The sequence below is a fragment of the Bufo bufo genome, chromosome 1 (assembly GCF_905171765.1).
Source record: "Bufo bufo chromosome 1, aBufBuf1.1, whole genome shotgun sequence".
NCBI lineage: Eukaryota > Metazoa > Chordata > Amphibia > Anura > Bufonidae > Bufo > Bufo bufo.
The window spans coordinates 350,896,383-350,908,921 of NC_053389.1; the positions used below are offsets into that span (position 1 = coordinate 350,896,383).

The window sequence follows — 12,539 nt, forward strand, 5'->3', positions numbered from 1 at the left end:
TTGCAGTATTTCAAGTTTGGATTTGAAATAAAAAAAGTGCCAATAAATCGCCAAACTTAAACTTAAACTTTTACTGAAAAGTTCGGGTCCGGGGTCCAAAAATCCTAAAGTTCGGTACGAACCCGAACTTTACAGTTAGGGTTCGCTCAACCCTACTGGCGGTGCCTCATCTGCGTTGGTGACTTCCTTCACCTTGTGATTCCACTGAGCCCCTGTTGTCAGGTAGTAACACTGACATAGAGGAGGATGATGAGGCAGTAGAGGAGGAAGCAGAGTAGGAGGCAACAGGAATCACCAAGAAACGTCCAGCAATCCTCGGTGGCAGTGGGATGTGCACCAAACCGCTTTCCCCTTTAGGCCAGCCAGCACTACATTTAACCAGTGGGCAATTAGGGAGATATAACATCCTTGCCCATGCTTACTGGTTCACGTATCGGTGGATATGTGGACCTTGCCACTGATGGCGATGCGGAGCGCACACCTGATTTTTTTCTGGCATTCAGGGCCAGGGTTCTCAAGTGGGTAGGTGGGTACTACCTCTTTCGCTCCAGTGTTTGGGTGATGGACAGCTGAATTCTTCCATGGGACAGTAAATTGAACAAAAATAATAAATGCCTGAAACTGATAAATACTTCATTAACAAAAGAATATTGATTATAGTACCTTTCTTTATTCCCTTCCATTTACCTTTCAGTTCCCTACTGTACACTTTTTTCTCTCCTACTCCGTCTCCTCCCTGTTTGTCATACTAAAGGTAACACTATGAATGTTAATCTACTGTATTTACCTGTTTTATACTTTTAGGTATCTCCCCATATTATAACTATTAGCATTTTTGCTAAACAGAGAATTATACTGTATAATACTATAAATAAATCTATTGTGCGAAAAATTACAACAGCCTCTAGAAAACCCTTGTTGGCCATTGCCACTGTAGCGGAGAGCAGGTATAATTACAACTTTTTCATCCCCATTCAATTCAGTGGGAGAGCTCCATCCTATTCACTTGAATTCCAATGTTGATGGCGAGCAGGTAAGCAGAGAAGAAAAGAGGTAAGGAATTTGGTCAGGTGTTTGCTATTGTGCATTTGCTAATGAGCCTAGCTCACTAAGGTGTTACATTTGTTGCTGGGGGAGGAGCTTGGGAAGCAGTGTGTGTATATATAGAGACAGACTCATTAGCTGGCCTAATTCATTAGCTGCAAGTACTACCTTCAAGTACTACATTAAGTACAGTAAAGAGATATTGCAGGAGGTAGGCTGGAAGGTGGAAACAATACAAAAATAAAAAAGTAAGATTTGTTTGATTTAAACTTACAAATTATTATTATTATTTTTTTTCTCCTCTTTAAAATGGCAGACTTGGTTCAGTGCAGGAATTGTTGTGCATTTATTTCATGTTCCACTCTTTGGAGATTCGGATGCTGTCAGATCTGTAGACAGTTCTCCTTACTGCAGCAGGAAATTGCATTTTTGAAAGCTGAAATATTTAAATTATCTGTTAAACAAACTCCAGCTAGGACTGCTGCAATGCCACTGCCACAGAGGACCCCCAGAAATGGCAGATGGGTTAATGTAGGTTCTGGAAGACTTAGAGTGGTGGATAGAAGACATGTCCCACAGTCGGTGGTTCTCCATAATTCTTTTGCAGCACTCTCAGAATGTAAGGACAACATGGATATGGACTCAAGCACAGAGGGTGAGAAACCATCGACTCCTATGTCTAATGTATGCAACAAAAAAGATAAAGTGAAGTCTCAAAGGAAGCAGCTGTTGCTGGGTGATTCAATCATAAGAAGTGTGGAGCTTAAAGAAAATGGTTTTGTGAGATGTCTCCCTGGGGCTACTGCTAGAAGAGATAGAAGACGTATTATTAATATTGTTAAGCAAGCAAAGCAGGAATGGGACGTGGATGTTCTTGTCCATCTAGGGACAAATGACCTGGCTTGCAATGAAGTGTCAGAGGTGAAAAAATCTTTTATCACACTTGGTAATGACGTACAGGATTTTGCATCCACCATTTCATTTTCTGAAGTTCTGCCTGTGCATAATGTTCAGAATGATAGGCAGAGGCGCATAAAGGAGTTCAACATATGGCTTGGTAAATGGTGTCAAGAGCAAGGATTTGGCTTTGTTTCTCATGATAGCTCTACTTGGAATAGAAAGGAACTGTACAAAAAAGATGGTTTGCATCTCTCTCTCAAAGGAACAAATGTACTTAGTGAACAACTCCAAGAATTTGCGAAAGAGTATTTAAACTAGGAAGGGGGGGCAAAAGAGTGAAAATAAAAGAGTCCAATTGCCCCCCGAAACAATGCCAGAACAGGTCAGAAGCACAGAGGTTAAGAAATCCTAGTAGTCCTGTCTACAAATGCTCGCAGTTTAGGTAAAAAAATCTATGAACTTGGGTCAATAATGGCATCTGAGAATGTAGATTTAGTGGCTGTTACGGAGACATGGTTTAATGAAAGAAATGACTGGGACATAACCATACCAGGGTACTCTTTATACAGAAGAGACAGAGAAGGCAAGAAAGGAGGAGGAGTGGCCCTGTATGTGAAAGATAGCATTAAATCTAACCTAATACAAGTTGGTGAGGCCAACATAGAGTCAGTTTGGGTTACGTTGCAGTTTGCTAACCATGCAGTAACTCGTGTAGGTGTGATATATAGATCACCTGGTCAAGTTAAAGAACTAGATGATCTACTAGTTGAAGAAATAGCTAAAATGACAATGAAAGGAGAAGTTATCATTATGGGAGATTTCAATCTTCCAGATATAAACTGGAAAACCAAAATAGCAAGTTCTACCAGGAGTACAGATATTCTAAATTCCCTACTGGGGTTATCTCTACAACAAGTGGTTGAGGAGCCAACCCGGAGGGAGGCCATTTTGGATTTGGTATTCACAAATGGGGATTCGGTATATGATGTCATTGTAGGCGAAACCTTGGGATCTAGTGATCACCAGTCAGTGTGGTTTAATATAAGAACTGTGAAAGAGTCCCACCACACAAAAACAAAAGTTTTAGATTTTAGAAAAACAGACTTTTAAAAAATGAAATTAGTCATAAATGAGTCCTTATCAGACTGGAACGGATTACATGGAGTCCAGGAGAAATGGGACTACTTAAAAGGTGCATTATTGAAGGCAACAGAAAATTGCATTAGACTTGTCAGTAAAAGCAAAAAAAGGAAGAGACCACTGTGGTACTCAGCAGAAGTGGCCCAAATCATGAAAAATAAAAAGCTAGCATTTTGTAATTATAAAAAAAACCATAGCAATGAAGATAAGGAAATCTACAAGATTAGGCAGAGAGAGGCCAAGCAAGTTATAAGAACTTCTAAAGCGCAGGCAGAAGAAAAACTAGCTCAGTCTATGAAAAAAGGGGATAAGACATTCTTCAGATATATAAATGAAAAAAGGAAATTAAAACAAGGAATAACTAAATTAAAAACAAAGGACGGAAGTTATGTAGAAGAGAATAAAGGGCTAGCCGACTGCCTTAATGAATACTTCTGTTCAGTTTTTACAAAAGAAAAAGAAGGAGAAAGACCTCCACTAGAAAGGATGACTAATAAATCATTTGATGCATGTATCTTTACAGAGGAAGATGTTCTAAGTTTGCTGTCTAAGGTGAAGACAAATAAGTCACAGGGGCCTGATGAGATACACCCAAAATTATTAAAAGAGCTTAGTGGTGAGCTGGCAAAACCGCTAACAGATTTATTTAACCAATCATTAGTAACAGGAGTCGTCCCGGAAGATTGGAAATTGGCAAATGTCGTGCCCATTCACAAGAAAGGTAGTAGGGAGGAATCGAGCAACTATAGACCAGTGAGTCTGACATCAATAGTAGGCAAATTAATGGAAACCCTATTAAAGGATAGGATTGTGGAACATCTAAAATCCCATGGATTGCAAGATGAAAAACAACATGGGTTTACTTCAGGGAGATCATGTCAAACAAATCTTATAGATTTTTTTGACTGGGTGACTAAAATAATAGACGGTGGAGGTGCAGTAGACATCGCATATCTAGATTTTAGTAAGGCTTTTGACACTGTCCTACATAGAAGACTTATCAATAAACTGCAGTCATTGAGCATGGACTCCTATATTGTTGAGTGGATTAGGCAGTGGCTGAGTGACAGACAGCAGAGGGTTGTAGTCAATGGAGAACATTCAAAACAAGGACATGTTACCAGTGGGGTTCCACAGGGATCTGTACTGGGACCAATTTTGTTTAATATCTTCATAAGTGATATTGCAAAAGGCCTCGATGGTAAGGTTTGTCTTTTTGCTGATGACACAAAGATATGTAACAGGGTTGATGTTCCTGGAGGGAAACGCCAAATGGAAAAGGATTTAGGAAAACTAGAAGAATGGTCAGAACTCTGGCAACTGAAATTTAATGTGGATAAGTGCAAGATAATGCACCTGGGGCGTAAAAACCCAAGGGCAGAATATAGAATATTTGACACAGTCCTGACCTCAGTATCTGAGGAAAGGGATTTAGGAGTAATTATTTCAGAAGACTTAAAGGTGGGAAGACGATGTAATAGAGCAGCACGAAATGCCAGCAGAATGCTTGGAAGTATAGGGAGAGGTATAAGCAGTAGAAAGAGTGAAGTGCTTATGCCGCTGTACAGAACACTGGTGAGACCTCACTTGGAGTATTGTGCGCAGTACTGGAGGCCATATCTCCAGAAGGATATAGATACTCTAGAGAGAGTTCAGAGAAGAGCTACTAAACTAGTACATGGATTGCAGGATAAAACTTACCAGGAAAGGTTAAAGGACCTTAACATGTATAGCTTGGAAGAAAGAAGAGACAGAGGGGATATGATAGAAACTTTTAAATACATAAAGGGAATCAACTCGGTAAAGGAGGAGAGCATATTTAAAAGAAGAAAAACTACCACAAGAGGACACAGTTTTAAATTAGAGGGGCAAAGGTTTAAAAGTAATATAAGGAAGTATTACTTTACTGAGAGAGTAGTGGATGCATGGAATAGCCTTCCTGCCGAAGTGGTAGCTGCAAATACAGTGAAGGGGTTTAAGCATGCATGGGATAGGCATAAGGCTATCCTTCATATAAGATAGGGCCAGGGACTATTCATAGGATTCAGATATATTGGGCAGACTAGATGGGCCAAATGGTTCTTATCTGCCGACACATTCTATGTTTCTATGTTTCTATACAAGTGCTGCATTCTCTTCAAATAACTGTTCAGTAGTTGGCTCCCGCTGATCTGATATTGATGAGTTATCCTGAGGATAGGTAATCAATATAAAAAATGCGGACAACCTCTTTAAAAGGTTTACAGTATATTATATTAATGGGTTAAATGAGTATGACTAATAGTGAAATTCTTATTATTTGAACAGCTCATTTAGTGTTTGAGTGTGTGCGTGCGTGCGTACTTAAAACTCTAACTTTTTTTCACATTTTGTTATGTTGAGGCCTTGTGCAAATTTTTTTTTCAATAGTTTTTTCCCATCATTTTGCACTCAATAACCCTTAATTCTTTGTGTGTTTTTAGTTTATTCAGACTGTGATTGTCTATTGTTGTGACTTAGATGAAGATCAGATCACATTTTATGACCAATTTGTGCAGAAATCCATATCATTCCAAAGGGTTCACATACTTTTTCTTGCAACTGTACATTACTCTGATTCTGCATTTTACAGAAATACCCAATATGTGGTGGTAAACTGTTCTATGGGCACGTGGCAGTGGTCAGAAGGAAAGGAACACAATATGGATTTTGGAGTCAGATTTTGCTAGAATGGTTTTTAGGCACTATTTTGTATAGAAGAGACCCTGATGTATCCCTACAGTGGAAACCCTCAAAAAGTGACCCCATTTTAGAAACTACACACCATAAAGAATGTATTAAGGGTGATACTGAACACTTTGACTCCCTAGGCGTTTTATGGAATTTGGAAACACTTAGCTGTGAAAATTAAAAGTTTCATTTCTTCCAATAAAATGTTGCTTTAGCCCCAAATTTTTAATTTGCACAAGGGGTAACAGGAGAAAAAGCATTACATAATTTGTTACCCATTTTCTCCTGAATACGGCAACACCCCATATGTGGTGGTAAACTGCTGTAGGGTCTCATGGCAGCACTCAGATAGGAAGAAGCGCCATATAGCTTTTGAAGCAGATTTTGATGGATTGGTTTACAGGTGCCATTGGTTTTTATTTTTTGAGTGATTGTCTAATGTGGGAGTTCACTTTTTGCAGGATGACGTTTTCATTGGTACCATTTTGGGGTACAAAAGACTTTTTGATAGCTTGGTATTACACTTTTTGTAAGGAAAGGTGACAAAAAATGGCTGTTTTGGCATAGTTTTTTTTAATTTTTTTTACAGCATTCACCTGAGCTGGCGTCTCATGTGATTTTTTTTTATAGAGCAGGTTGTTACGGACATGCCGATTCCCAATTCCCAGTTTTGCACAGTGAAAGCCTTTTTGAACAGAATAAAATCTTGTTTTTGTGTTGCCATTTTCCGAGAGCCATATTATTTTTTATTTTTTGGGCGATTGTCTTAGGTAGGAGCTTATTTTTTGTGGAATGAGATGACAGTTTGATTGGTACCATTTTGGGGTACATAAGACATTTTGATCGGCTTGGTTTTTATAGCGTTCACCTGATGGGGTGGATCATGTGATATTTTTATAGAGCCGTTCGATACGGACGCGGTGATACCTAATATGTATACTTTTCTTTTATTTCCTATTTTTTACAATTTTGTAAATTAATTTTGGGAAAAGGACGCTTTTTTTTTTTACTTGAAACTTTACATTTTTAATGTGTAAAACTTCATTTCTTTACTCTTTTTTTGTCCCACTCTGGGGTCTGTTCCCCTCTCCAATGCATTACAATACATCTATATTGTAATGCATTGGCTGTAAGTGTATTAGACTGAGTAATACACTTAGGCCTCTTTCACACGGGCATTGCGGGAAAATGTGCGGGTGCGTTGCGGGAACACCCGAGATTTTTCCGCATGAGTGCAAAACATTGTACTGCGTTTTGCACTCGCGTGAGAAAAATTGCGCGTGTTTGGTACCCAAACCCGAACTTCTTCACAGAAGTTCGGGCTTGGGATCGGTGTTCTGTAGATTTTATTATTTTCCCTTATAACATGGTTATAAGGGAAAATAATAGCATTCTGAATACAGAATGCATAGTAAACTAGCGCTGGAGGGGTTAAAAAAATAAATAAAAAATTAAACTCACCTTAATCCACCTGCTGGCGCTGCCGGCATCTCGTCTGTCTCCTTCTGTGCTGAACAGGACCTGTGGTGAGCATTCATTCCAGGACCTTTGATGACGTCACTCCGGTCATCACATGATCCATCACCATGGTAAAAGATCATGTGACGTACCATGTGATGACCGGAGTGACGTCATCAAAGGTTCTGTAACTATACTTAATGCTCACCACAGGTCCTATTCAACAAAGGAGACAGAAGCAGATGCCGGGCTACGCGATCAAGTGGATTAAGGTGAGTTAAATTATTATTATTATTTTTTTTAAACCCTCCAGCGCTATTGTACTATGCATTCTGTATTCAGAATGCTATTATTTTCTCTTATAACCATGTTATAAGGGAAAATAATAATGATCGGGTCTCCATCCCGATCGTCTCCTAGCAACCGTGCGTAAAAATCGCACCGCATCCGCACTTGCTTGCGGATGCTTGCGATTTTCACGCAACCCTATTCACTTCTATGGGGCCTGCGTTGCGTGAAAAACGCACAAATAGGAGCATGCTGCGATTTTCACGCAACGCACAAATGATGCGTGAAAATCACAGCTCATGTGAACAGCCCCATAGAAATGAATGGGTCAGTATTCAGTGCGGGTGCAATGCGTTCACCTCCCGCATCGCATACGCGCGGAATACTCGCTCATGTGAAAGTGGCCTTACAGTTTCCTTTCTGTGAGATCCAGAGGGCTGGATTTCACAGGCAGCCACGATGCCTAAGGAAGGCATTGGGTTGCCATCATAGCCATCAGGCTATCACAGCCGTCACAGCAGCGCATGGATCCAATGTCAGCTCCCTCCCTCCACAGATATCGCGCGTGCTGCAGTCAGCGATGACAGCGGCACATCTAGGGTTAATGCACAGACTGCCCGATCAGCGCGCTGTAGCACTATGGCGCTGGTATTTTAAACACAGTAGCTAGCGCCGTACCTGTACGGCGCTGGTACTGTATGGGTTAAAGAAAGTGACCCAGCATTTTGCTAAAGAGATCTGTCACTAGTTTATGTCACCCTTAGTTAGGACAAGGGAGATCCTATCTGCCCTAGAGTATGTGTAGAGATGAGTGGATTATTGAAAAGTTTGATTCGGCTGATTCGCCAAATTTTACAAAAGAATTTGCTTTGCGTGGCATGTGGTGACGTCATACGTCACTATGAACGGGATTTCAGCCGAGATCCTCAATCAAGATGGTGCCTGGCGGCCGGCCCGTCGCAAGAAAATTGAGACGGCAAGTTAGATTTTTTCGTTTTTTCCACTATTTCAGGTTAAATCGACTTGCTACCACGAAGCACGAGGAAATCCGGCTTTGAGGCGAATTGAATTTATCTGGAAATTCGGATCGAATTCTACTTCATGGGATTCGATTTTCTCATCTCTATGTGTGATTCTGTCCAGACGGAAATCTTAGTTCTAACCTTCTAAACTACAGGGATTACATTTACTGTCACATATTCCCTTATATCTGCTGCAACTTTAATCCTCAGATACTCAAAATATTTTTTATCTAGACATCAGAGATCTTCCAAACCTCTAACTTCCTGCTTGTCCAAAGGCAAAAAGACAGATTTTCCCCATTTTATCTCCAGACCCAACAGGAACTAAAATGTTAAATGGCATCTATTACCCTGGACAATGTGTTCACCATGTCACTAAGGTAAAGTAATGTGTCATCCACATAGAGGCAGGTTTTGTCCCCAGTGCCACCAAAACCACTAATACTTTATTATTCCCTAATACAACTCGCCAATAGTTCTAAAAAAAATTGCAAGTAGATTTGGGGAGAGGACACCCGTGTCTTGTCCCCCTTGATAGATAAAAGCTTTCTGATAATTCTTCATTGATATTAATTCTTGCTATTGCTGCCGAATAAAGAAGTTTAACCCATTTTATAAAATCTGTCCCCATAACTTTACATAGGACGTTCCATCCTGAAAATTACTGATCCCAGTGCAGAAAAACAAATCAAATATATATTACATATCAACTATTAATGGTTGAATAATTCTAAGGTGATTTATTGTTAATAGTTCTACATCCAGTATTAAAGCAATACTCATGGACTTTTTAGTAATATAAACAATAAAATATCCCAAATGGGTATACTTACAGCAAACTCGTTCTCAGGATCAATAGTGCCCTTCCGTATAGGTCTTGAATAGTGGAATCTCTGCACATAATTTGACTTGTAAAAGCTAAAAGATATCAAGGACAATCAGCCGAAGTGCATAACATAGTATATTTTCCAGCGCAATATCACATTCTCATTTAATGAGTCATGTCCACACTTATATATTCTACTTTTACAGATAAAATGTATGCAAATTATTTGAAAGTGTCTTCATGGAGAAATTGTACAATATATTAAGTAATAAGCATAATGCTAACACTTATGTTTGATATCTTTTAACTTAGCCTTTATAATTTCTTTCAACTACCGTAGCTGTAAAATTCAAAATTATAATCATATAACACTGTGCTCAGAGCTTTTTTCAAGTAAAGTGCACAGCTATAGCAAATCAGTCACCATACTCTTCCAACTAGGCCCAGTGTTCTTATAATTTCTAGAATAAAAGTTCACAATAAAGATTCTTATACTTTAGTACATAGTAGCATGGTTTGTATAGTTGAAGAAAAGACATGTCCAAGTTTAAGCAAAGGATGGGATAAGATATGAATTAAAGGGGTTATGTCAAGAATGAAAGTTATTCCCTATCCACAGAATAGGGGATAACTAACTGAATGGTGTGGGTCCGTTCACTGGGATCCTACTGACATCAAGAATGGGAGTTCAATATTTCTATCCTGATGGAGAGCAGGCTGAGCATACACCCTGCTGCTCCATTAATCCCCTAAAGATCTGCCAGAAAGAAAGGGGTGTAGCTATAGGAGGTGTAGAGGTAGCAGTCGGGCCCAGGAGCCTAAGGGGACCCAAAGACCCTTGTGCTACATAAGAAGACACCTGTATTATAGAAAGTGCATGCTGGTCAAGTTACACCTCTGGCTGGAGGGAAGGGGTTAGGTCAAGAATTTGGCATGGCGGGAGTGTTTGTGTGTGTGTGTGGGGGGGGGGGGTTGATTGTGCTGTTTAAATTTTTGTCTCGGGCAGCATGAATGCTATGTGCTTCCCTGCCCCCTGACTACAAAGTACTGAGGGAAGGGGGCCCAAGCTAAACTCTTGCACCAGGGCCCATGAACCTTTAGCTACTCCCCTGATTACTGGTCTATAATTTCATGGGGAAACCAGAGTCATTTTTTTATATGGGTATGACATTTGCCTAGAGAACATCTAACAATTATGAACAGAGGCACAGCTGTAACTGAACTGAGTGTTTTAACAACTCTTAGGTGTAATCCTGAAGCCTTGTTCTCATTTCCTTTATTTAGCCTAGCATGACCATATCAACATTCAGCCATTTAAGTATATCACTGGATGTATTAGAGGGTTTGTCCCATGAGAAATATTCTACACTTTTCAAACCAGCACCTGGTTCTGAATTCTTATGTAACGGCATGTAATTACAAATTTAGCATAGCCTCAGAGTTAATTAATAAAATGTATCTGCATAGCGCCACCCGCTGTGTGTTTTTTTTGTATTATTTTTCCCTGCTGACTGAGAAAGCTGCATATGCTCAGTGTTATCCTTCAACTGCCTCCTGAGCTGTGATAAGGAGAGCTGAGACACGCCTCCTGAGCTGTGATAAGGAGGGCTGAGACACACCCCCTGAGCTGTGATAAGGAGGGCTGAGACACACCCCCTGAGCTGTGATAAGGAGAGCTGAGACACACCCCCTGAGCTGTGATAAGGAGAGCTGAGACACACCCCCTGAGCTGTGATAAGGAGAGCTGAGACACACCCCCTGAGCTGTGATAAGGAGAGCTGAGACACGCCTCCTGAGCTGTGATAAGGAGAGCTGAGACACACCCCCTGAGCTGCAGCAGAAAAGACACTCCCCTTGAGCTGTCAGCTTGATATAAATCTAGCAGAACAATGAATGGGGAGATCTCTGGATCCATGTGAGGTACAGGGCTGGTTCTAACTTTGTTAGAAAAGTATTGTCATGTACTATAGGATATCTGATTTTCATTCTCAACATTGGTTATGCGAGAATATTAACCTTACTGGCACTACCCACAACAGCTCCTCTCCCTTTTTTTGTATATACAGAACATATATATTCTTAGTATCTGCCTTTTGCTGATATCCAGTGACCTTCTCCCAATTAGCATTATTTAGAGAACAAACCTGCTCTGACCTTTTTTTAGCATTTATAAAGAATTTTTTTGCATTTGTTTTGATTTCCGTGGCAACCTCAAATCCAGATCCAGCAGGGCATTTATTAGTGCCTTCTAAAACTGAACCATAAAGTAATGGTGCATATTTTCTATCCTTTGCAGCCAGGGGTACGTGTAGGCAGGTGCAGTCTGGCTCCTGATCCGGTCGCTTGCTTGTCCCAGCGCGGTCTTTTCCTCTCTCTGTCTGGACTGCAGGTACAGGCATCCACATAGTTCAGCTCTGACAGGAGTAACCTGTCCTGTTCTGGTCTCTGAATAGCACGATCTCACTACACTCGGACACACTTCACAGTCTCTGCTGATCTGTCCCACAGTAGCCAGGAAAAATCACTTTATAGTCCCTGTTGAACAGCCAGTCTCTCTCTTGAACTTGAACTTCTCCTACATCCTCTGGCATCAACAACAACATTACTTTCTTTCTTTCTTTAACCCCTTAAGGACTTAGGGCGTACCGGTATGCCCTATTTACCAAGTCCTTAAGGACTCAGGGCGTACCGGTACATCCTAAGTTTAAATCGCGATTGCGGCGCGGGTTAATCGCAACAGGATGTCAGCTGAAATCATTCAGCGGGCATCCTATCACAATGCCGGGGGGGGTCCCGTAACCCCCCCCCTCCCCCGTGTCGGCGATCGCCGCAAACCGCAGGTCAATTCAGACCTGCGGTTTGCCGCTTTTACATGGTGTGGCGGTTGCGGGTGGCGGTGCCATCGGGTCCCCATGCGGCTGTAGGGGGGACCCGATGGCATGGAAGGCAGCGTGATGTCTAAGGAAGGCATCGCGCTGCCTTCCAGTGACGAGTCTGTGAGATCCAGCCCCCTGGATCTCACAGGCCGGAAGCTGTATGAGTAATACACACAGTATTACTCATACAGCCAATGCATTTCAATACAGAAGTATTGGAATGCATTTTAAAAGGGATTAGACCCCCAAAAGTTGAAGTCCCAAAGTGGGACAAAA

General features: G+C 40.9%; 1 protein-coding gene across 2 annotated transcripts in view; it reads right to left on the minus strand.

The window, feature by feature from the left end:
- Positions 1–12,539, minus strand: part of DOCK2 (dedicator of cytokinesis 2) — a 1,232,183-nt gene that overhangs the window by 189,441 nt on the left and 1,030,203 nt on the right. For both annotated transcript variants that reach the window (XM_040442815.1, XM_040442808.1), the window contains exon 43: positions 9,395–9,479. In XM_040442815.1, coding sequence (XP_040298749.1) covers positions 9,395–9,479 — 85 coding nt within the window. The remainder of the gene's footprint in view (positions 1–9,394; positions 9,480–12,539) is intronic.